We start from the raw sequence: 27,385 nt of genomic DNA, 5'->3' as shown, positions 1-27,385 counted from the left end.
TTCATAACATAATTACATCACGTTTCTTGCAAGTTAATTCTGTTGACATTTCACACCGCAATGGAGCCACCAACCAACAAAGCTTCTGTTCTGTTATCAACTTTAAGTTCCAACGAAGGGCTGGATAAATTATCACACACTCCACTGCATACGATTAAATAGTCGGCAGAAACGAAGATACATGACAAGAAAATTATAAAGACAATACCTGAACAATCAACGGGGAACTTTGAGTACGAGGCTTTGGAGGTCGTCTGGAACAATTATTGTTGACCATGTCCTAGAAACGTTTGTGTGACGAAACATAGTGGGGTGTTGAAAGGGACCGCCATAGTTTAGTATCAGTATCAGAAAGTTTCTTTATAATGCCAGTTTACAAGAAAACAGGATCATGGCTGGCGCAGGTGATCTAAATGAAGCAACTGTAAGGACAGTTGAGGCAGGAGCGTTCCGATAATTGAAACTAAAATCCTACGACAACTCAATTTGACGATCTTTTCGCGTTTTCTGGAATAGTACGTAAAGACAAGTGAGGCCTTTAACACACTAATAAGAGTATAAAGTAATCTGTCGTTAATGTACTGTTATTACAAGCACAAGATTCACGCTTCACACCCGGTGCTGGGCCGCCAAATTTTGTTGCTGAAGGTGTGAAAAGAGAAACGATAATATCAGATCACTCGAAACACCTGTATATCTAGGGAATCATGAATAATTTCTAACTTATTCACATTTATAGGCAGCCATGAAGTCCGCCCTAAGTTGGGACGGTCTCGAATGGAGCTGAAGAGTGGTAAGTGAAAATGTTCTGAATGCCAAATCCCACATTTGTGAGAAGATTGGAGAAACAACGTATCTCTCTTTGTCTATGACTGGTCTGCGTCCAAAGAATGAAAAGGTATTCTGACACCACAGAACTACGCTGCTCACCGCATCACCGCGAAAAAGGAGACAATCTAGAAAATAAAGACTTTACGAAAGTCTTAGTGCCATACTAGTAGAGTAACTGATCCCAAGTGCCAATAAGAAAGCCACTTCCAATGCTATTTATTTAGACAAAAAATGCCGTTACCACTTATGAACCGACAGGTTAATTGTTAGAAAGCTGTTCATTATCGTATTACATTTGTTTTTCAGCAACAAGCGTAATATAAACGTGAATAGCCATCTGACGATGAATATGCCGGTTCAAACCTGGTAAGAGCACTATTTGTTTAAATAAGTAGCATTACTAGCAGGGTGTAGTTACAGTGTTCCTCTTTGTAAGATTCAGCTTGTATTTCGTACACAGCCTTAGTTTCAAAAATGTCGGTTATCTATAAAACAGTCGGAAGATAGCTTTTGTTTCAAGTGCCGTTAATACTGAGGCACTACGTTTCATTTGTGTAAATACAAGTATAAAAATACAGCATTGTACTGTAAACTAGTACAACTGTGACCAACAAAAACCACTTCTCATATATTTTAACTTATAAACTCCAGAGAAAGTTGATATCTTGAGTCAAAGACCGTGTGCTATCTACAGGGTGACAATTATTGAACTATACGAAACAAAATCGTCATAATGTATGAACGGTTTGCATTAGGACATTCCAACTGAACGGCTGAGTGTTCATGAGTCTCGTTGTTGTCGGCTATTTCTACATGAACATGCCACTGTACAGCATGTCTGAGAGTAAAGCGCTTGTGAAGGCCTGCTATGCGACCAATAAGAGTCAAATTGCAGCTCAAAAGGAAATTTGTGACCGAGTTAAAGCTGAAGACAACCGGTCCAAGTGTGCTAACTATCAACAATTTCATTCGTAGCTTTCAGAGAACGGGTAGTATTCTTGATGACAGTGTTGGAAAAGTCGGTCTCCCAAAAAAGGTGAAAACGCCTGAAAACATCGAGAAGACACACGCTGTGTTTCAAACCAGTCCAAGGAAATCGATCAGACGAGCTGCACAGAAGGTGGGAATCAACCAGGAGACACTGCGACAAATTGTTGTTGAAGGTCTGCCTCTGTTCCCACAAAAAATTCAAACCCATCAGCCGTTGAGTCCCAGGGCCATGGAGCAGCAGTTGTGGCTCAAATGGCTCTAAGCGCTATGGGAGTTAACATCTGAGGTCAACAGTCCCCTAGACTTAGAACTACCTAAACCTAACGAACCTAAGGACATGACACACATCCATGCCCGAGGCAGGATTCGAACCTGCGACCGTAGCAGCAGCGCGGTTCCTGACTGAAGCGTCTAAAACCGCTCGACCACAGCGGCTGGCTCAGCGGTTGTGTTTCACCAACACTATTGTCCACAGAACTGACGAACAGGACTTTGATGTGAATATGGTTTTCATTTGGATGGGTTCGTCAACAAGCAAGACTGGCGCATTTGGGGAACTGAGAATCCGCCTGTCGCGACACCACTGGAGGCGGGCTGCACGATGTTGGGGCGTGAGCGAAAGACGGCCTAACGGTGTGCGGGACCGTAGCCCAGCTTCATGGAGACGGTTGCGAATGGTCCTCGCCGATACCCCAGGAGCAACAGTGTCCCTAATTTGCTGGGAAGTGGCGGTGCGGTCCCCTACGGCACTGCGTAGGATCCTACGGTCTTGGCGTGCATCCGTGCGTCGCTGCGGTCCGGTCCCAGGTCGACGGGCACGTGCACCTTCCGCCGACCACTGGCGACAACATCGATGTACTGTGGAGACCTCACGCCCCACGTGTTGAGCAATTCGGCGGTACGTCCACCCGGCCTCCCGCATGCCCACTATACGCCCTCGCTCAAAGTCCGTCAACTGCACATACGGTTCACGTCCACGCTGTCGCGGCATGCTACCAGTGTTAAAGACTGCGATGGAGCTCCGTATGCCACGGCAAACTGGCTGACACTGACGGCGGCGGTGCACAAATGCTGCGCAGCTAGCGCCATTCGACGGCCAACACCGCGGTTCCTGGTCTGTCCGCTGTGCCGTGCGTGTGATCATTGCTTGTACAGCCCTCTCGCAGTGTCCGGAGCAAGTATGGTGGGTCTGACACACCGGTGTCAATGTGTTCTTTTTTCCATTTCCAGGAGTGTATTACTCAATAAACTCCAGCAGTCGTGTTGATACTCAGAGAATTCAACGTTCCCAAAAAGAATGTTGCAGGCAGCACATTAAAAGGTGCGACCGTCAGCAGAATTGTGCAGGCGGTAGAGTGATGATGCCACCAAGGCAAGCTGACTGCAAAAGTGGGCGGCCAGCAGTTCGCTAGTTAAAGATTGCTGGCTGCGCTCAAAGAGCTCACAGCACAGACAAGACGTCCCACAGTGTCCGCCCAAAGGAGCAAAGGTAGGCAGCATGGAATCTGCCATCACAAGCGATGAGTGGTTGCCCGATTCCAGGCTTGAAGGGTCGACCGCTAGAGTAAGAGACCTACAGCAGCTGAAGTAGATCTCCAGGTGCCTGCCAGTTGGAGGGCGTTAAGTCCACAATAGCGTACTTGGCACAAGCAGCGGAACTGCAGCCCAGTAGCAATGGCAGAGTCCGGAAGTGGTGATTTATTTATCCACGCAGACTTGTGGACCGTTTCAGGTACCCCCTCCACACAGCTGGCTCGCAGACTGCAATAGATGTGACTCAATATGACAAACATTTATACGAAATTAGCTCGTCCTTGTTTTGCTACATCATCACTTTCTATCACGTAAGCCACTATAAAACAACGGCTCAGAAGTGAAGCTACTAAGTCACTCAGACTGCAACGGCTCTGCCTTTCTGCTGCGTCAATGCTGTTACATTTCGGTTGCAGCATGTACCAGGTCGCTACAATTAAACATGTTGTTCTGAGTGCTGTAGTGGTGGCCTTATACATCGCAGGACGCTGAAACGTATGTTCATTAATCGTTTCGCTCGTGGAGTTTGCTGAAAAAGAAATAACTTACTGCCACTGTGAGAAGATATGACGCTGTAACGTGTCGCCTGCCGAGGTGGCCGTGCGGTTCTAGGCGCTACAGTCTGGAGCCGAGCGACCGCTACGGTCGCAGGTTCGAATCCTGCCTCGGGCATGGATGTGTGCGATGTCCTTAGGTTAGGTAGGTTTAATTAGTTCTACGTTCTAGGGGCCTGCTGACCTCAGAAGTTCAGTCGAAAAAATGGCTCTGAGCACTATGGGACTCAACTGCTGAGGTCATTAGTCCCCTAGAACTTAGAACTAGTTAAACCTAACTAACCTAAGGACATCACACACATCCATGCCCGAGGCAGGATTCGAACCTGCGACCGTAGCTGTCTCGCGGTTCCAGACTGCAGCGACAGAACCGCGCGGCCACTTCGGCCGGCGAAGTTAAGTCGCTTAGTGCTCAGAGCCATTTGAACCATTTTTTGTAACGTGTCAGAATATGGTGTTGTGCAGGAAAAGAAAAGGAAGATTAGATACGTGATAACGTTGGTTCTGGAAAGTTTTTTAGAATATGGTCACAAGCTACAAAATTTATTCATTATGGTCTCTCGACTCAGCAACATGCTGTGTCTAAAGTTGCTCGCAGCAGATCTGGCGTAATTCTGGCGCTATGTCAGATCAGAAAGAGTCCGGATACATCCCTGATAGACATTGTTTCTCAGATGTACGCACAACCATAAGACACACAGATTTAGGTCGTGTGATCTGGAAAGCGACACATCTTGAAATTGCCTGGAGATGATGCGGTCGTTACCTTAGGTTACTCGAAGCAAATCTTTCACCTGGCAAGAAGCATGTGGCGACGCCCCATTTTGCATGACGATAGTGTTGTGGAAGCAGTTGCATTGTTGCAAAGCTAGAATCACGTTTGGACAATGATATCCTTATAATGCGCAGATGTCACTGTACAGGTAGCAGGGCCTCGAGGTGTAATCTCCTCGAAGAATAATGGACCGAGAGTGAAGGAGCTTATGAAACTACACTTTACTGTCACATACGTTGAATGCAAAGGATGTTACTGCACAACATGTGGTGGAGTAGAGCCCCACATACGATGGCTCTGTGAATTCACGACACCATGCAGAGTAAAATATGCCTCGACCATACGCGCCAAAAAACAAACGGTAAAGTCACAATGTTGTAGCCTATCTTGGGGGTTCATTTGGTGTACATACTGAATCTTGTACAGATACTAGTGTAAAATGCACTGCAAAGTCGTTTGAACTGTTCACGAGGGGAGAGACAATTATTTCCATGCACAGCTCGAGCACTGGCAGAAGAATTTGAGGCACGTGTTTCACGCTCGGCAATAGCTGCAGAAACTTCAGTTACTCCCATGTAGCTGCAGCACCACCTAATTCACCCATGTCTTCTAATTTCTTGATCATACTCTTTAGCCCATTTATCGGCATGGGACCTTTCGCAGCTGTTACTGTCGGCAACATTACTGTAATTGAGCTGTCGTTCCGATAAAACAACTTTACCACCAGTATACGGTCTTTCTTCACAACAGTCATCGCGTTTTGTACAGAGAACTTGATTCTTCTTAACTCTTTACACAAACAGTTATTTTACAAAAGAAATCAACATGCATCGCCAAGCGACAAACGGCATACTGACGTCAAAATAGGAAATATTTCACATTCTGGCTGCTTAGAGCGCTATATTCTCACCTGGTGGCAGAAAGTGGAACTATAATTTTATCCAGCATGCACTTAGAGAAAGCTTTTGACAGTGTTAACTGGAATACTCTCTTTCAAATTCTGAAGGTGGCAGGTATAAAATACAGGGAGCGAAAGGCAATTTACAATTTGTACAGAAATCAGGTGGCAGTTATAAGAGTCGAGGGACATGAAAGGGAAGCAGTGGTTGGGAAAGGAGTGAGACAGGGTTGTAGCCTCTCCCCGATGTTATTCAATCTGTACATTAAGCAAGCAGTAAAGGAAACAAAAGAAAAATTCGGAGTAGGTATTAAAATTCATGGAGAAGAAGTAAAAACTTTGAGGTTCGCCGATGACATTGTAATTCTGTCAGAGACAGCAAAGGACTTGGAAGAGCAGTTGAACGGAATGGACAGTGTCTTGAAAGGAGGATATAAGATGAACATCAACAAAAGCAAAACGAGGATAATGGAATGTAGTCAAATTAAATCGGGTGATCCTGAGGGAATTAGATTGGGAAATGAGACACTTAAAGTAGTAAAGGAGTTTTGCTATTTAGGGAGTAAAATAACTGATGATCATCGAAGTAGAGAGGATATAAAATGTAGACTGGCAAAGGCAAGGAAAGCGTTTCTGAAGAAGAGAAATTTGTTAACATCGAGTATAGATTTAAGTGTCAGGAAGTCGTTTCTGAAAGTATTTGTATGGAATGTAGCCATGTATGGAAGTGAAACATGGTCGATAACTAGTTTGCACAAGAAGAGAATAGAATCTTTTGAAATGTAGTGCTACAGAAGAATGCTGAAGATTAGATGGGTAGATCACATAACTAATGAGGAGGTATTGAATATGATTGGGGAGAAGAGAAGTTTGTGGCACAACTTGACTAGAAGAAGGGATCGGTTGGTAGGACATGTTCTGAGGCATCAAGGGATCACAAATTTAGTATTGGAGGGCAGCGTGGAGGGTAAAAATCGTAGAGGGAGACCGAGAGATGAATACACTAAACAGATTCAGAAGGATGTAGGTTGCAGTAGGTACTGGTAGATGAAGAAGCTTGCGCGCAGGATAGAGTAGCATGGAGAGCTGCATCAAACCAGTCTCAGGACTGAAGACCACAACAACAACAACATGCACGGTTAGTGCACCGATTAATGAATCTTGAAACACGTATGTAACATAGCAGCGATGGCGAGGCATTGTAGCATCTGTGACCAGAGAGTATGCGCTTGACCGCGCGAGTGTTGCGAGCGGTTCTCAGTCAGTAGCAGTCAGTCAGTCGTTGCGAGTCTGTCAGTTCAGTCGTTGCGAGTCTGTAGCTCTGTCTAGTTGAGAGCAGTACTCTGTCAGTATTCGTCGCGTGCTGTACGCCAATAGTCGTCATGGAGAGCGGTCGGCAACACTGGTCAAGATGGTGAATAAGGTATACTGTTAATTAATATAATCATTAGATAATGAAAAATTTTATTTATTGTAACTATTCTCCAACAAGTTCCCCAATAATAATGTTTATTTCAAAAGCATTTTTTCGAAAATTTAATTTTTTATTGAACTAAAGATTTCGTTGCACTTCCCATTTCATTCCACTTCTTTTGAAGAAAAATTTCACTAGAATCACAAAAAAAGGAAATATTATTATTTGCAATGCAGTTCCTCCAAGCGGTGCGCAACAACAAGAGCAGATATGTGACATCGATTTATTCTGAGGTAAGACTTTAATTCTGATTGTTTTACACAGGGCCAAAGACCGATATTTCGGTTTAATTGAATTTCCTTATCACTGAATGGACTTTAATTTTTCATGAGGAATTTATATTTGAGTCAGATTGCGAATTTCACATTTTGTTGCCATTGTCAGTACATTTCATTGTGGGCAGGTTACACTTAGCACAATGTCTATTAGGATTCATAATTAAATATTGTCATATTTCTTTCTTTCAAATTTTTGTGGGGAGGTTACACTCGGCTCCCATTGGTATTAAATATTGTCCTTTATTTCTTTTAAAATTACGGTGGGGAGGTTACACTTGGCGACACCCAGTCCAGGATCGTATTTCGTTGAGAGTCTTTTGAGCGACAGTCAGATATCTGCTCTTGTTTGCTTAGATATAATTAGGATTTAGCGCAACGCTTTTAATAATATTGTGACTTTCTCTCTACAGGTCAACGGCAATTTGTTGCTTTGTTGTATTTGTGTGTTGCTTTTGCATTGTGCTTATTTATTTTTCTGAAAAATTGTGACTATTGTAAAAATGCCGCGAAAGACTGTGAATAGTGTATCGCGAGGTATTTTGAATGAAATTACCGACTCAAACAGCGTGACCGATAGTAATTATGACACGCAGTGTGATGATGACAATCCTGCGTTCACTAACAATCAGTGCAATACAACCATTAATGATGACTTTCACGTTAATGATGAACAAACGAACTCAATTGTCTCGTCTGTTAACTTGACGACAATTGATGACGCAGAACGCTCTATTGTAATGAGCGCTGCAGAGCTTAACACACCCGATTTGGAAAACCCAAGTAACGAACAGACAAATTTGTCTAATGAATATGAACAGATCACACAAAGTAGGGCGGATTTATCTAATTCCGAAACAATGACTGATAGTGTACATCCGACTGACAAACCTTTTTGTCAATCGCAGAATAACCAAATGGTTACGGAAAATGAGACAATTCCAGATCCAGTATTCATTAGCACAGAGAACAGAAATGCTAATTTTCTATCGGATCCAATTATGGCATTTTTGCTACACAATTTTAAACGACTTAGTGAACAGAACGAACAATTGAATAAAAAAATAGACAGCACTTCAAAACGGTCGGATGAAAAACTTGACAATAATGACGAAAATCTCAAACAACTTAGTGAACAGGTAAGACAACAGAATAAAAAATTAGACGACAATTCCAGACAGCTCAGTGAACAAATTAGAGCCGTTGCCGCGCAGTGTCATGACACTAAGGAACAGCTGCGCGTGGAAATTGAGGCTTGTTCACAAAAAAATAGCGAAGAAATAAAGTCTGTTGCGCAAGAATTAAGGGAAATGCAAACAGCCGCGACAGATACACTCAGAGACGAAATTAGCGGAGTCGCCAAACAGTGCTCTGAAAAAGCTACACAATTACGGGACGAGTTTAGAGCAATGACGGTAGAACTTTCGCGCACTATGGACGCAAAGATAGACGCGAAATTTGAACAGCAGAACACTCAGATTAACGAGCGCTTTAATCAGCACATACAGAACAGTGATACGCGTTTCCGCAGATTTATTCAGGATCAAAACAAAGTAAAACGACAAGTCATGGAAACAATCACTGCACAAAGACAAGAGGACAAACGTAAAATATTCGCGAAAGCGAAGACGCATGTAGACAATAATATTACTACAGTGTCCGACAAAATTAATACCATAGAACAATTGAACGCGGAATTGCGGGATGAAATTTCTGACCTTAAATCAAAAACAGATACACACACAGTAAATATTCAAACAGTGACAGATATATTCGAACAATTAGATCTAACACAGGATTGTGATGTTATCAAAGGTGATGTTAAAAAACTGAGCGAAACTACGCGCAAGTTGCAAAAACAGATTAATGCGTCTGATTCTAAAACCGATGATCAGGTTAAAATACTGACTGAAAAATGTGATGAATTGGCCAGTCGTATTGATGCTATCGAAAACACTAATGACAATAAATCAGACGATACTGCACCGGTTTCATTTATCCAAACGCCTGAATTTCAAAATTTACAGCAGACAATTAATGAAATCGATTCATCTAACAACACGTTACGTCGGAAGTTATCAAATTTACAACAAGAAGTAACAGAAATGAAAAACATTTCAGTTAATAACATGCCACAACAGACGCCACTTTATGAACATGTGTCAGAGTCACGCAGCGCGTATAATGTGAGTAATTTACAGAGACTACGAGACTTAAAATCCGAAAAGCCACGCGACTTAAAATCTGAAAAACTACGTAACTTGAAGTACGAAATGAAACAGACAAACAAATTCACACACAAACCTGAACGTGTTATCAAATTCAGTGACGAGAATGTTGATTATAAGGAATTTGCATTTGTGAGAAAATGTAAAGAATTTAATAATGACAGAACACAGATACACGCTTTGCACTGTATACGACAATTTATCTTTGTACATTCACCGCTATTGCGTGTAATGCAGAAGCTAGCTTTGAACCAGATGCGACAATTTATTTTTGTATTTACAGCAGCATTGCCTATAATGAAGAAACTAGAATTAGCACGGAAACAATTTGCCTTTGGATTTTTACCGCTATTGCGTGCAACGCAAAAGCTGAAATTTATTTGCAGTGCGTAATTGACCTCAGGGGATTCATTACGCTTTAATGAATATGTGCCGTAGCGAGCATAGGGCCCCGAGCTGTAGTAGTGCTATTTCATCTTTAGTTTTCTGCACTGCTGCCTTCTCTTCTACTATCCTTTATATCTATCAAAACTGCTCTTTAACTATTGCTCTACCTAGAATTAAGAAAAATGACTAAAGAAAACCCGATAAGACAAATTTTTACCGAATGTGACAATTTCCATTAGGCACTCCAGAATCACGAGAATTTAAATTACAGATAAAATCGTAATCATCAGTATGTATAAAAATTTGAGCAATCGGAACCACATTTTTGTAACAATAGATGTTTTTCACCACAATAGCATGAAAGTCAGCCGCTTAGCATATCTAACCAACAATGCAGTCTACAAGGTCAACCAAACTTTAATGTTTCGCCGCGTGCACGTATAGTCCCAGCTCCAACAAATAGTAACGCAAGGCAGCAAAGAAATAACTACGTACAGACAACACACTATTTCAACACGTATCGCAATGCGCCGTATAGAAATTACTATCATGACAGACGTAAAAAAAAAAAAAAAATGATGAGCACAATTTTCAGCGTACATTTTAATAACAGTCGATCTTATGAGCAGCAACAACATCAGCAACAACAAATAATCATGAATGAAACAGACAATAGGTGTCATCCATAGCGTAACACGTCAGTAAGAAATAACAAAGCAGTTCATATAGTGGTTATGCCACAATATTCTCCCGTAAATAACAGCACGTACGATAGAATTTGACCAGACACAGTACAGATTGCATATTCCAATAACGTAAGCAATAATTTAGGCACGCAGAATCTTGTTCACGAAAATGTTATTAATTTTGACGCCATCCGACACACGTTTGCATTAAAGACAGAATCACGACGTACGTAGACGACATTCTTATTGCAAAAACTAACTGGTTTGAACACAATCTGATTCTTGAACAACTGTTACAAACTTTTCATGCACAAGGACTCACAGTTAATCTTAGTAAATCGCACTTTGGCAAAACTTCCATAAAATTTCTTGGACACGTAATTTCAGCAGAAGGCATTGCACCTGATCCGGAAAAACTTCAGGCTCTACGTGACATTACTGTTCCTACAACAAAAAAGCAATTACGCAGTTTTTTGGGCTTAATTAACTTTTTTCGTAAATTTATTCATCACTCTGCTTTAGACACACCCAGATTGTGCCAATTAACAGGTAAAAACACTATTTGGTCTTGGGATAAGCAAGCACACTCTGAATTCATGAACCTGAAACATGCTTTGTTGAATGCACCGCTATTATCGCACCCAGATCTTACTAGAAATTTTTCCATTGCCACTGACAGTTCCAACACCGCTTTAGGCGTACACATTTTCCAGGAAATTGAAGAAGATGGTTCTACTATAATTAAAAGCATCGCATTTGCAAGTCGCATTTTGTCACCTGCTGAACGAAATTACTCCGTTACAGAACTTGAAACATTATGTGTTGTATGGGCTTTTACGAGATTTCGGCACTTTCTTTATGGCAGACATACCACCGTTTACACAGACCACAGAGCGATACAATTTTTGCTTTCAGCTAAATTTACTCACGATAGATTAAGCAGATGGAAACTTTATTTGCAAGAATTTAATTTTACGATTGTTCACATTCCCGGCACGCAAAATGTTATAGCAGACGCACTATCGCGTTCTCTCAGCAACAATCAGCAAGACGTAGCAACCCACTTCTGCAAAACAAATTTCAGTGTCATGTACATTCAGCAAGTTGCATTTGAAAACTTTATTTCATCGTCATTACAGGACATAGCACAAGAACAAAATAAGGACAATGTGTGGAAAGAAATTAAACACCTTTGGCAAGATAGAAAAAATGTTACGATTAGAAACCACTACACTGTACGCAATGACATTCTGTTTCGCCGCTCTCATCCTGACAGCAACATTTGGTTATTATGCATTCCTGATGAACTGGTTAACAAATTAATTTGGTACACTCATTTAAGCTACGCACATTACGGAGCACGAAAATGTTTTCTTATACTGAGACAGAACTGTTATTTTACTAACATGGAAAAACGTATACGACGAGTTTTAGCGTCTTGTAAAATTTGCCAGAAAGCTAAATCAGACACCACTTCACATATTCCTCCTTTATATCCCATTATACCTGTTAAATTAAGACATATGGCCGCAGTAGATATTTTTGGTCCGATTCCCAGAACTAACAGAGGTTTTTGCTACATCTTTGTCGCTGTTGAGCTCACTTCAAAATTTGTTACTTTCACTCCGTTACGCAAAGCTACTGCTAAAACTGTTTCAAATGCATTTGTAAAACATTTTCTATCTCAGGTAGGGCATGTAATGAAAGTAATTTCTGACAATGGATCTCAATTTCGTAGTAGCGTATGGACACGCATGTTACGAGGTAGAAACATTTCTCCGATCTATATATCCAAGTACCATGCTTCTTCGAACCCCTGTGAAAGATTAATGAAGGAAATTGGTAAACTGTGTAGAATATACTGCCACAAAAGACATATTGATTGGGATACACACATACTCTCATTCCAAGATGTAATTAATTCCATTCCAAATGAATCCACTATGCTACCTCCGTCTGTTATACTGAAAAACGTTGAACCACCGAACAAAATTAAAGAATTAATAGAATTTCCCAAAAGTCGTCGCCTACGACACCACGAAATAATTAACATTGCGCTGAACAACATCAAAAGTGCCGCAGAGCGCCGGAGAAGACAGCAAAAACAGGTTTGTAGACGCCGATACTTTCACGTTGGACAGAAAATATTAGTGCGTACACACTATTTATCCAGCAAATTAAAAGGTAAGTGCAGTAAATTTGAACTTCTATACGCAGGTCCATATCGGATTCGCAGCATCCCTCACCCCAATGTTGTACACGTCGAAACTTTGAGAACCAGAAAATCGAAAGGCAATCACCATATATCAAACATTAAACCGTTTATTGAGTGAAACCACTGTATGATTCAACACACTATGATGCCATTTACTAATGCAATTATTTCACGTGACTAATTACTGATGATTATCGTATTTTTTCTTGGCAAGTGCCCGGCAAGGTAAGGTTAGCAGGTCGCTCTTCTTGTCGTTACACATCAGACCGTGCATATTTTTCCAGATGAATTTACACATTTATGACTATTTTTGCAATTATATTTATGTGACTACTTATTGATGATTATCGTGTTTTTTCTTGGCAAGTGCCCGGCAAGGTAAGGTTAGCAGGTCGCTTTTCTTGTCGTTACACATCAGACCGTGCACATTTTCCATTTTTTGTGTATGTGACTGTACTCCAGTTTTGTTTGTATGGACTATGAAATAGTTAAGATATAACACACACCAGTCGACTTTGACATTTTTTTGCCTTATGACATCTCAACATCGTGACTGTTTCACATTTTTTTTGCTGCTGCATTGTATTATTCTGTGTATATCTTTGTTTTTGAACACTGTCAATGTTTTTGACATATTACGTTTTCTGTCATGTTATGCTGTAGGGTTAATTATGTTACCATAAACCAGTCATTATCTAGTGGGTATATGATTTAAATGCAGGACATTAATCTTTGTTCATCAATTTCAGAAAGGAATGATGATTCTAAGAAATAAATTTAACATAGATGGAATTTCACCTACGGAATAAACGAAAGGAGATGCAATAACTTTATGAGGAAGAGTAAATGGATCAGGATTAACAAACATTAACAAGAATATACTATACTCATCGAAGAATAGCAGTCTTAACTAATTTTTTCTTTCAGAATACAAGGTGATTGATGCAGGCTGTCAGACTGAACTACACATCTTAGTTTTAGTGATGAAATATGCTAGAGATAAGGAATAGTTATGAAATGAGTAATGAAGTGATTTTTTGCAGATGATAATGAATACTGATGAATAATGATGAAGGATATGGTATTATGAATAATGAAGTTTTTCTTTACAGGTGATGATAATGGTGAAGTTATGATGATATGGATAATGAAGTTTTTTTCTTTACAGATGAGGATAATGTTGAAGTTATGTATTTATGTTATGTAGTTATTTAAGTATTTGTTGCAGTTTGCTTTGACAGCAGGTGTTACATTGCATAGTAGGATGACTGAAAGTTTTGGAAAGGACAGCTATGGAATACATTTTATACACACTTCACTACTTGTTAATTCGAAGTTCACTACTTTTCAGCATAGTGTGCGTTTCTTCTTTCAGGTCAATAATCCGTTTTTGTATTTTTTCCAGGAGAAGTTTTTCATGACACTTACTAAACCTGTTACTTATTATACCTGTTCTAGTACTTGCATTTTTATATTTTTTACCCATTTGTGTCTATCGTTTATAAATGTGATCACATGTACTGCCTTGTTACATAATCTTGCTACAGCTGACTCATGACGAATGACGTTACCTATCCTCGTTTGCAGCAATAGGTCAAAAGCAAATAGTGTTATGCCTCAGCAATTAATTATCGATCCCAACGCAATGCATTGCTAACAAAAAAAAAAAAAAAAAAAAAAATGGTATTACCAGTCCCAAATAGTGACACTAGTTTATGATAATTCTGAATAATACTGATCAACTCTGAATAGCATGTCACTTGATTAATGACCTCTTAATGAGACTATATTCAAAATGATGCTTTGTCACTAGCTAATAACTGCCACTGTTTATTGTAATGATACCACTTATAATGCCTGTGATTATTAATGATTTGACTGTAATTAACTGATTTTTAATAATGACTTCGTAATAACCTGAATAATACTGAATGATGATTCGATTCAATACTTGCTGGCCACTGAGTGCCAATAATTAATGTCACTCCACGAACTGTGATTAATTATGCCATTGATTAGCTCTTGTTTCCAATGTTGATACTTTGTAACCAGAAAAGAATGTGACTGTTTAATAATGCTTTGTAATTAGAAGAAGGCTAATGATTCTTAATAGATTGGAATGACACATAATTAATTAACTATGGTACTGTTTAATAATGCTTTGTAATTAATTAAGGCTAATAATTCTTACTATATTGAAATGACAAATGATCAATTAATTAACTGTAATTAGACAAATGATTAATTAACGACAAATGATTAATTAACTGTAATTAGACAAATGATTAATGTGATTAATTAACTGGAATTATACAAATGATTAATTAACTGTAATTAGACAAATGATTAATTAATGACAAATGATTAATTAACTGTAATTAGGAAAAGGCTAATGATTATTGGAATGACAAATGATTAATTAACTGTAATTAGGAAAAGGCTAATGATTCTTAATTATATTCTGTAACTGGAAAAGAATGCGATTATTTAATAATGCTTTGTAACTAGGAAAAGAAGATTACTGATTCTATGTAAAACAATTAATGAACATTTTTCTGTAATACTACATACATGGTACAGAAATGTTCAATAACTGGGCTATGAATGCCGCACACTACTACTGTAATTGACAATATTATGTGACTTAATGTCCTTCACCTTATGAGCTAACTACCCTGAATTACTGCAATGTCCATTTGTCCTGTTTATCCTAGTGATCATGGAGCACTATCCTTGGTTTTGCACTAATTCTACGTTGGTGTGCCTTGTAAGAGTGTGGTGTTGACACGACATGCTGTCCACCACCGTGAGCAATGAAGACGTTATTATGGTCCCACTGTTTGGTGTACCTAATGTACTGCCAAAATGAAAACATGGAACATTACTACGACAGTTCAGTGTCTTTGCTACACTGATAAATTCTGATGGGAAAAGATCTTCAAGTTGTGTCACTTGGTGTTGTACTTCTGTGGAAAGATATGGACTTTCAGAGCAGCTGTGTGCAATCTAAAGTGCTACAACCATGATGCAATCCTTCCCTTTCCTATCCTGATTCTTGTCACATAAAGAAAAATTTTTTGGTAACATCATTTATGTTCATAGGTTATACATTTTTCGATTCGCTGAACTCCAATGCGAGTACACTTATGTCACTTGTCAACATAATATTTTTTGCCAGTCTGTTTATTTGTTCTGAATATGCTAAAGAATTTTTTCAGTGCCTGTGCACTTTATCTGTCAAATAATTTGTATATACTTTTCTGATTTGCTACTATGTTTTGTACTCACATTTTGTCTTTGTCTGATATATTTTGTACTTAGTGCGTGTGCACAACATATACTTTATGTACTACATCTAATTATTCTTGCCAGTCTGTTTATTTCTTCTGAATATGCTAAAGAATTTTTTCAGTGCCTGTGCACTTTATCTGTCAAATAATTTGTATATACTTTTCTGATTTGCTACTATGTTTTGTACTCACATTTTGTCTTTGTCTGATATATTTTGTACTTAGTGCGTGTGCACAACATTTAAATACTCTGTAAGTTATAGAATTTTGTTAATTAAAGAAAAATTTTGCCGCGCTTGGCAAGTCCAAATGACTCACCATCGCTGCCAAATTTTTGCCCCCCCAGTGGAGGGTTATGAAACACGTATGTAACATAGCAGCGATGGCGAGGCATTGTAGCATCTGTGACCAGAGAGTATGCGCTTGACCGCGCGAGTGTTGCGAGCGGTTCTCAGTCAGTAGCAGTCAGTCAGTCGTTGCGAGTCTGTCAGTTCAGTCGTTGCGAGTCTGTAGCTCTGTCTAGTTGAGAGCAGTACTCTGTCAGTATTCGTCGCGTGCTGTACGCCAACAGTCGTCATGGAGAGCGGTCGGCAACACTGGTCAAGATGGTGAATAAGGTATACTGTTAATTAATATAATCATTAGATAATGAAAAATTTTATTTATTGTAACTATTCTCCAACAAGTTCCCCAATAATAATGTTTATTTCAAAAGCATTTTTTCGAAAATTTAATTTTTTATTGAACTAAAGATTTCGTTGCACTTCCCATTTCATTCCACTTCTTTTGAAGAAAAATTTCACTAGAATCACAAAAAAAGGAAATATTATTATTTGCAATGCAGTTCCTCCAAGCGGTGCGCAACAACAAGAGCAGATATGTGACATCGATTTATTCTGAGGTAAGACTTTAATTCTGATTGTTTTACACAGGGCCAAAGACCGATATTTCGGTTTAATTGAATTTCCTTATCACTGAATGGACTTTAATTTTTCATGAGGAATTTATATTTGAGTCAGATTGCGAATTTCACATTTTTGTTGCCATTGTCAGTACATTTCATTGTGGGCAGGTTACACTTAGCGCAATGTCTATTAGGATTCATAATTAAATATTGTCATATTTCTTTCTTTCAAATTTTTGTGGGGAGGTTACACTCGGCTCCCATTGGTATTAAATATTGTCCTTTATTTCTTTTAAAATTACGGTGGGGAGGTTACAATCTACCAACGATGTTTCAGCGTCATGCGATGTATACAGCCTGCACTGCAGCACTCTGAATAACGTCAGTTTAATTATAACTACCCGGTAATAATCGGCTTGATACCTTGGAGCTAATACTTGTCATACCAACAAGTAGCCCCTGTTGTAACTGTGTCAGCCCAACCTGCTTCCTTGGCTCTTGCATTAGCTGTGACTGCGGAGGGTACGCAGTCATGGCCAAAAATTCTGGTTGGACTACAACTGTGATTTGCTGAGTAAGTAAGCAGTTGAAAGTAATGTAATAAAAAGTGGTCCTTTTAATATTAACATTAAATGAGTCTAACTCGTGCTAGAGGGAACTAAATACGAAGACATAAATATTAGCGTGAAAGTTAAAACGATTTCTTTCTCCTTTTAACGCAGACCATTTCCTCACATCCGTACCAATGTAAAAGATTCTTCCCTTCCAGACTCTAGGTGTGTGTGGTGGGAACTGTGTAACTCTGTATGTTTTTTTTTATTATTTGAATATTAACTACACTTGAACATTCTTTGATGAAAGTTGCTCATGGGATGTTCTCTTTGCTAAACATTTCAAATAACTCTGCTCTCTTATAGGAGCAGACTGTGGCAGCGTATGAGATGCATCAGTTCGCTGTCTGCAGCAAAGCCACCAGACTTCTATACCGCCGCCATCGATCAGATATCCCAGAAGCGACCCCAGATGCAGCATGTGGGATCGCGATTGAAATAATTGAATAGAGTTCCTTGTGATGGTGATTTATGAAATGAAGAATTTTGCACTGTAATGTCTGGCACTGATCAGCTAGAACATAAGAGCACAAGAAACAGATTCATTTAATTACTTCATGACTTCTACCAATCACTGATATGTAGTCAGATTCATTCAGATCCAAAATTTTTCTCAAAAATCCCTATACTTTTTTAATTTAAGAGTCTAGTAACATAATTTTCTTACTTAACTTCTTACTTAATTTCCTCATGCTCTTAGTCTTCATTGGCTCAGAGTTAATCACAGATTGTTGTAAAACACATTTTTGCCTGTTCACACTACCGCTGAAAGCAAATAAACGATTCTAGAAACTCTTATTTTTATTTCACAGTGTTTGCTAACACACTAATAGTCACATTAATTTGGTGTATCATTGGAATAAAGTATTAACTTATTGGAACCACCCTGAAACATGCGTAACTTCTGGTCCTTTGCATTGTAAGAAAAACGTACCTGAGAAAGTGAGGCATTTCTGTATCTAATATACATTGAAGCCTCAAGGCAACTGGTATAGACATGCTTGTCCATATGCAGTGATATGTAAACAGACAGCATACGGCACTGCGGTAGTCTACTCCTATATAAGACAACAGCAGTTGTTATATCGGTTACTGCTGCTACAATGGCAGGGTATCAGATTTTTAAGTGAGTATGAACGATGGGACACAGCATCTCCGAGGTGGCCATGAAGTGGAGAGTTCCCCATGCGACCGTTTCACGAGCGTACCATGAATATCAGGAATCCGGTAAAACATCAAAACTCGGGCATCGCTGTGGCCGGAAGAAGATCCTGTAAGAACGGAACCAACGACGATTGAAGAGTCATTCAACATGACAGAAGTGCAACCCTTCCGCAGATTGCAGCAGATTTCAGTGCTGGGCCATCAACAAGTGTCAGCGTGCGAACCATTCACCGAAACGTTATCAATATGAGATTTCGGCGCCGAAGGTCCTCTTGTGTACGCTTGATGGCTGCAAGACACAAAGGTTTACGCCTCGCCTGGGCCCGTCAACACCGACATTGGACTGTTGATGACTGGAAACATATTGCCTGGTTGTTCGAGTCTCGTTTGAAATTATATCGAGCTGATGGACGTGTATTGGTATGGAGAAAACATCATGAATCCATGGACCCTGCATGTCAGCATGGGGCTGTTCAAGCTGGTGAATACTCTGTAATGGTGTGGGGCGTGTGCAGTTTGAGTGATACGGGACGCCTGATACGTCTAGATACGATTCTGACGGGTTACACGTCCGTAGGCATCCTGTTTGATTGCCTGCATCCACTCATGTCCATTGTGCATTCCGACGGACTTAGACAATTCCAGCAGGACTATGTGACACCCCACAAGTCTAGAATTGCTACAGAGTTGCTCCAAGAACACTCTCCTGAGTTTAAACACTTCCACTGGCCACCAATCTCCCCAGACATGAACATTACTGAGCATATCTGGGTACCTTGCAACGTGCTGATCAGAAGAGATCTCCACCTCCTCGTACTCTTATGGATTTACAGAGAGCCCTGCATGATTCATGGTCTCACTACCCTCCAGCACTGCTTCAGACATTAGTCAAGTTCATGCCACATTGTGTTGCGGCGCTTCTGCGTACTCGCAGGTGTCCTACACCGTATTAGGCAAGTGTGCCAGTTTCTTTGGCTCTTCAGCGTTAATTTAAATGTCAGGGAGCCATTTCTGAAAGTATTTGTTTGGATTGTGCCCTTGTAGGGAAGCGGAATTTAGACGATTAATAGCAAAGCCACGAAGGAGACAGAAGTTTTGAAATATGGTGCTACAGAGGAGTGCTCAGGATTAGATGGATTGACTCATACGAACTTAAGAGAAAAGAAATATATGCAACTTTTTCACTGAAAGACGGGTCGACTGGAAACTAGCCAGGTACCAATTAGTTGCATGAAGATTACATATGTGAAAGTGAGATGTGTCATAATTAAATATTTTATATCAACTGCTTAGTGAGTAAACAGGGTTCTATGGTATACAGTGTGTGTGTGTGTGTGTGTGTGTGTGTGTGTGTGAAATCTTATGGGACTTAATTTCCAAGGTCATCAGTCCCTAAGCGTACACACTACTTAACCTAAATTATCCTAAGGACAAACACACACATCCATGCCCGAGGGATGACTCGAACCTCCGCCAGGACCAGCCGCACAGTCCGTGATTGCAGCGCCCTCAGACCGCTCGGCTAATCCTGCGCGGCATACAGTGTGTGGTCGACAACATAATCGAACAGCAGTCGCAGATTAAAACGTTTTAGAGTGTTATACCAGCTTAGGAAATAAACGCATCATATAGAAAGTGCCGAGCCCATAAGTAAATACGATGAGACACTTGACGTAAATTACGCTAATAGCGCCGTGTGTTCCATTCATTCCGCAAGTGTGAGTGTCAGAGCTGAGAGCCAACTTAAGTGGTAGAGATACATGTTAGTAAACTGTTAAGTGTAACGGTAGTTTTAAGTGTAAGTCCTGTTGACTAACGTAAATGATGGGAGGAAGTGCAACTCCATGCATAGGAAAGACAGTTACTAACAACCCCTTACGAAAAATATAACAAACGAACATCACGAATATTAAGGGTTAAAAATCGATAGATTGGGTAAAAAGTTGTGAAAAAAAAATCTGTCATTAGCGAGGCACTAAAAGGCCATGTAGCGCATACGGTGAAGAAAACTAAATTTTGTAAAACACTATCGTATGAAAGTTTGCAATGGGAAATGAATATACATATTCACATACAAATGACACTATTAACACTGATATTATAAAACACGTAATGAAGCAGTCCCAAGAAACAATGACTGCAACATACATTACAAAACTGATAGATATACATTTTTTTATCATCTCACAATTCTAATTCGCATATGTTGACTTCTGACTGCCAATTCTTGTTTCCTGGTCTACTTTCCAATCGATTTTGAACATGTTCCTTTTTTAGGCATCATTGTAATTCTGCGTAACTTTCGCAGTTGACCCAGTTTGTAAGTATTGACCATATTTTTTCAGCAATTATAAAATGTACTTTATCACCTGGTTTCTGTCATTTGTTTGTAACACAAGAATTGGAAAATGGTATTTCACTGATACCAGTTATCTACTACAGATTTTTTTAAATACCAGCTTACACTGTTACACGACGTCATTTCTATAATTTATGTGTTGCTTCCATTCGTACCTGGACCAATACGACTGTTGGGAGTGTTGTTTTATAGACTTGATCGGCTTCATTCATAATTTTGCAAGTGATTAAACTTATACACTTAATCACTTTGCAAGTGATTAAACTTACGATACCCTCCTGTATTCAACTAGCTTTCTGAAGAAACCGTTAAATTGTTTTAAACGCCTCTTTAGTTCTATTTTGATACTGATTCCGATTGTTATCGGCGTTGTTCTGAGGCTGGAAACATAAAATGTATGTATCACACAACAGAAAGAAAATGACTTGAACAAAAAGGCAAAACAAATTCATTTGCTACCCTCATGGATCTCCCTTAACATAAAACAGAAAGCATTTAGCCGTGTCTACTTTGAGGGAAAGAGCTACATAATGAAGTGAAAATTACTGTTTGCGGAGTCAGGAAAAATGCTGATAATGGAGGTAATGTTTGTGGAAGGAAGTACCACACCTCTGCTAAACTCGATATATTGGCCAGTGAATGGCTAAAGAAACCTATGCTTGCGTTACATGAGCCCTATGTTTACAACTTGCGAACCCTAGACGACCACAAAGAAGACCTCTACGGCAACAGAGGTGGAAGAGGCGGACGTGGTGTCAGCTGTAATAGCTTGTTGTTTGCGCTATGCAGTGAACAGTAATTCCCTGAGAGAGGATTATCACGTCAACAGAGCTCGGTAATTAAGGAATAAAGGCTTCTATCCGAGCGCAAAACTCTTTTGTTAGTAACCTTTTGGTATGTGCGTTTTATACCTTGCTTCTAATTTTAGGCGAGAAGAAAAGATAAGTTAACTCTCTGGCATCACACACATTAGACGTAACATTACTACCAGGATGTTAGCACTCTTTTTGCAGTGGAGTGTCTGTTGTTATAAAATTTTCTGAGAAATAAAAAACGTGTGCCGTATCACGAGATGAAATCGCGTCCTTGCCTTTCGTGGAGAGGTGCCTTATACACAGAGCGTTCAGGCACAGATTCACGAGAAGCATCAGAAATCTCTTTATCCACAGTATCTTTTCTACCAACCAAACTCTTGTTTTCAGCAGTCTAGCTGTACTCAACTTGAACGACAATAAGGAAAGCAGAAGATAACAATGACAAGAATATCTTCACACGTTACAGATAAACTACGCGTGGAATTCGCCTGGGCCGGCCGAAGTGGCCGTGCGGTTCTAGGCGCTGCAGTCTGGAACCGCAAGACCGCTAGGATCGCAGGTTCAAATCCTGCCTCGGGCATGGATGTTTGTGATGTCCTTAGGTTAGTTAGGTTGAACTAGTTCTAAGTTCTAGGGGACTAATGACCTCAGCAGTTGAGTCCCATAGTGCTCAGAGCCATTTGAACAATTTTGAATTCGCCTGGGTTTTGCGTACAAGGAAACCAAGAAATTCTGTTAGGGACGGCTAATGACTTTGAAGCGTGAATGACGTAATATTTGGGAGTAAAACTGTTTGTTTTAAAATGGTGTCTTCTTATTACTGCTTGCTTAATGGAAAGTGTTAAGCAACTAATGGTGAAGTTAATCTGTTTTTCTTCCACTAGAGTTCGACTCATGAGCCTCCATAAAAATGTTAAATAATGCAAGATAAACACTGTTCACAGGGCGTCCCAACACGTGTTTGGATTGAAAAATATTGGCTTCGTCACTGTCCATGGAAAAACCAACGCATTCATCACATTTTACCCTAAATGAAAGCGGTCGTAAGTTTATTACAATTGCAGGCAGGAATCTGCGGTGAAATAATATTCACTTCTCACTTTACAGAACTGAATTTATTCTAGCAAAAACCAAACGAAGTATCCTTTCACGTTATTCTCAACAGTTTGTTATTAAAGTAATGTTTGTCACTGCAAAAGCCTAAGTGGATTGAACAGCAAGATGAGCTAGCTTAACCTTCAGAAAATCCACGAAAATTATTTAAACTGTTTCAGCACACTTATAAGTTGAAGTTCGGTTATCACGAACTGACGAAAATTTTAATTGCAGATCACCATAAAATGTAACTGCAGAACAGTTCATAGACATTTCGACAAAGTCTAACCCAGTATTACTCAGAATACAAACGCCGAACAGTGAATCAGACTGCTGGAGATCGTCACAAATGAAACTGGTCCCGCCAGAAAACTTAGAAAATGTATTGGTTACACAAACGAGGCGACTTACAACCGCACATACGTCCTATCCGTACGCAAACTCCGCTCCAACTGAGCGGTAAAATCCTAGTGTGTCGTACGAAAATGGCCGCTGATACTAACAGCCTCGTAGTGAACGTGAGTCAACTCAAGTATCTCCGTCTTTCGAAAGCATATATAAACTACAGATTTAGTGTTATCTAGACATATTACGCATAAATATGGACGTAAATATGATCGCATTTACAAAACTGCTCGTAGTTTTCGTCTACCCTTATTGGTTTTCTCAGAAATAGTACTTTCGATCACATGAACGCTATTTTGCGTCGCTGTATCACTAATAAATGTTAAACACTTAAACTAATTACAAAAAATTTAACTATTAACGTAAGTAACTGTACAGACTGCTTTAACCGCTTAATTAAGATTATCCTGCTTTTTTATTTACCTAGTCATCATTCCAACACTGTCATACGTATGCAGTCACAGTGATACTACTTATGGATTAGTTTTAATGTCGAAGAGCTAGTATTAGTTTTCTGTTTACCTATTGTAATGCCCCAAAATTGAAAAGTAGTGTGAGTGGTATACGTATGTGGCATTACGTACGTAAGTCGCCTCAACTTATAATCAAAGAGTCAATTTCGATATAAAAAAGAGGGTTTGTTAATTTTATTTGTATTTGCTTCTGAAAATGTTGTCAAGATTATGTTGTAGAAAGAGCATATGCAGCGGAGCCTGTCGCGGCCAGAGATGTCACACAACCGCGACGATAGCAGCAGAGTGGCGCGCGGCAAAGATATCGAATGATGCGCAGTTGGCCGCTATAGAAGAAGAACGAAAGCATCTAATAATGAAAGTTGTGAAAAAGAGACAATTAACGTGACATGTTTGTTTGGTAAAAAATTCTGGTGCTTGGTTTTGTCCCTTGTTTCAAGAGGAGATGCCGTTGAGATCTCGTATATAGAGTTACATTTGAGACACCGGGCAGTTAGTCACCATTGAGGTCACGGGGTAACGTCAGTCAGTTCGTGACACTCGGGAAGTGAAAGCCTATTTGGAGTGGCGCTCGAGTGATTTAATGTCGGATTTGGGCTTCTACAGTTATTAGTTGAACCCGTGATGGGGTTATGGCCTATATGGGAAGTTGTATGTAATTATTGCGCGAAGTGTATTGTTCGCAAGCGGTAGTGGGATGTGCGATGATATTTTGAGTTTGCTTTAAAAGAGTAACTCGTTGTGAGACACGCTAAGAGATTGGATTCTCTCGCGTTTTCATGTGATTAGTGATAGTGTAAAGTTTGGTCGAGCTATCCTTGGAGTTACTCGCAGTCAGGCCTTCCGTACCTCGTGCTAACGGGAGGTTCTTTTCAGTCTTGATTATGTGTATTTGGTATCGCCTTCACGCGAAGACTTTGTGAGTGATTAGTTTAATTAGGGTGCATGTGGCGTTGCCGCTTCTGTAATAAGAATTTGCTAAAGCTTTGGCGTGAGTGTGCGACTGTATTGATTGTAATTGTGGGGAAGTCCTAAGGTAATAGGATCCCCGGCTGAAAAAACTCTCAAATTGAGGTGCGGCCTGTGATTGTCGGGTACTTATTGTGAGAACGGATGTGCTAGTTTGATTAATGTAAACGGGAGAACCAATCTGTGCCAGATACTTTGTGACACGCACGACTTGGTGTAACAGTAATTTTCCATCCGACGAAACTGACAGAACCAAGACCTATTAACTGAGTAGAGCACGATAATTATCTCTTTGAAATTGTGAGTGCTGAGTGTTTTAAATTTGGTATAGAGGGTCCGCGTATGTCAACGCCTGAAGAGGGAGAAATTTGTTTTGATTTGAGTGAATATTAATGATACTTTAAAGTGGCGGTGACGCTTAGGTTTCTTGTTTCTTTTTTTTACTAGCTTCCGCTTAGTGGGGAAGTAGTTTACTACCAGCACTGACGCCGGACGGAAGACATTGAAAATTAAGAAAATGGCTAAAAAAATGATGCTCAGGCCCTGTGCATGATAAAAGAAAAATTGGTTTCTCGTGTTATCATTTCTCCCCATATAAAATAACTTGAAAATACGATAACGAAATCTTTGAATTTCAAAAAGTAAAAAGGTTGATGATTACGCAGTGAATCAAAATGGTTCAAATGGCTCTGAGCACTATGGGACTTAACATCTGAGGTCATCAGTCCCCTAGAACTTAGAATTACTTAAACCTAACCAACCTAAGGATATCACACACATCCATGCCCGAGGCGGTTTCGAACCTGCGACCGTAGCGGTCGCGCGGTTCCAGACTGAAGCTCCTAGAACCACTCGGCCACAGCGGCCGGCCGCAGTGAATCAAAACAGTAAAGAACAAGCAGGACAAAGAATATTAAAGTGAAATATAAGTCACACTGAGAGTTTGTTGCGATAATTAAGTAAAGTTCGGTTTAAAGTGAAGGAAAGAGGTTTATGTCTGACTGTTTAAGTGATAAAAAGTGGAAAAGTTAAGTTATGGGGAATTAATAATGAAGGTTGTAGCATAAACCATTATCATTGATAGCGTGCAAATAGCATTGCCCATTGTGTGTGTTCGTAAAAAGAAATAAGCAAGGATAGAGTTGCAGTGCATTGACTGTATAGGATTAATAATCTCTGACTAGCAACGCTCAGTCAAGACGTAAAACTATATCGCTGGCGTGCTCTTACGAAAATTAAACTAACTAAACTGGTAGCCAAGAAAGTTCAGTGTAGATTGATTGCTTCAGTGGGGATCTATTAAAAGGGATGGTTAAACTCCACGTTGGATAGTTTTCAAGCTGGGAAAGAGATAAGATAAATCCTAGGTGAAGTGTTGGGTTACGTAAGCGAGGTTTCCGATCACGTTGCTGTGAAGAGTGGCACATCGCAGTGAGTTGGGCTTAATTGACTTAAGTAGCACATCCTAATCAGACGTGTAGTTTCTGCTTGGTTCCATCGACTAGTAGATTACTTTTGGTGTTAGCTTGCTGTTCGAACCTGTAAAATCTTGTGATAGATGCGTTAGCTAAAATTTTCAGTCGGGAGCTAGCACTAGCCGATAAAACCAGAACTCGTTTGTACTAGTGTTGGCCCAGTTGCATCTTCTGCAGTAGCTATTGTGCGAGTGGTAAACATTTGCTTAAACTTTCCATCCTCACAACTACTTGCAGATAGCTGATATACACTTGTCATCCCCGTGTATCAGTGTCATCCCACCCAGGTTTGACACACTGATAAATAGTAGTCGCTTTAGCAGGTGTTGTTGGCTACGCAGTAAATGTAATTTAGCAGACACACCACCACTGAGGAGCAGTACACTATCCCATACCATGCATTCCGTCTCCCTTCACGCTCCCATTCTACATTATAATAAGGAATATATCGTTAGATTAGATGCTAGTGTTGTTCATCTTATTCCCTACTGTACAGGCATTTCCTAGATGCATCATCGCAGTGGTTAAAAATCAAACTCTGACAAGGGAATGTTCCAGACTGACGGGCAGAAACCTACCCATAACTTTTTGTGCAGGAAGAATAGATTGAAAGAAATATACCGACAAAATTTTAGCTTCTAAGTAACACTGCAAATATTTTTCGATAAATGTTGAAGTTACACACGAGAAACCGCTTACAACAGTGGTTTGTACAGTACTTCCTGCCCAGCAAGCGAAACGGCGAATCGTAGTTTTTGTGTAGCCTTAATGGTTTTATCACAAACGGTATTTTTGTTCATATGGACGCTATTTTGCAACGTTATATCACTAATAAATATTAAACACTTAAACTAATTACAGTCGTACACCTCTAATTAACGCTATTTACTAGTTCTGCCACTAATATCACTGTTGCATGTTTTATTTACTAGAAAATTAACTTTCTCATGCCCAGGATGTTTGTATTTCGGCCTGTAAT

The 27,385-nt window shown here is 39.8% G+C and overlaps 1 protein-coding gene across 1 annotated transcript in view; it reads left to right on the top strand.

The window, feature by feature from the left end:
• Positions 1–27,385, top strand: part of LOC124598017 (ionotropic receptor 75a-like) — a 157,038-nt gene that overhangs the window by 102,618 nt on the left and 27,035 nt on the right. Inside the window, exon 6 of the mRNA XM_047135975.1 lies at positions 17,958–18,072. Within this exon, the coding sequence (XP_046991931.1) occupies positions 17,958–18,072 (115 nt within the window). The remainder of the gene's footprint in view (positions 1–17,957; positions 18,073–27,385) is intronic.

Source organism: Schistocerca americana, chromosome 1 (genome assembly GCF_021461395.2).
Source record: "Schistocerca americana isolate TAMUIC-IGC-003095 chromosome 1, iqSchAmer2.1, whole genome shotgun sequence".
Lineage (NCBI taxonomy): Eukaryota > Metazoa > Arthropoda > Insecta > Orthoptera > Acrididae > Schistocerca > Schistocerca americana.
The sequence above is the reverse complement of the archived record's forward strand: the minus strand, read 5'-3'. Positions and strand labels throughout refer to the sequence as shown.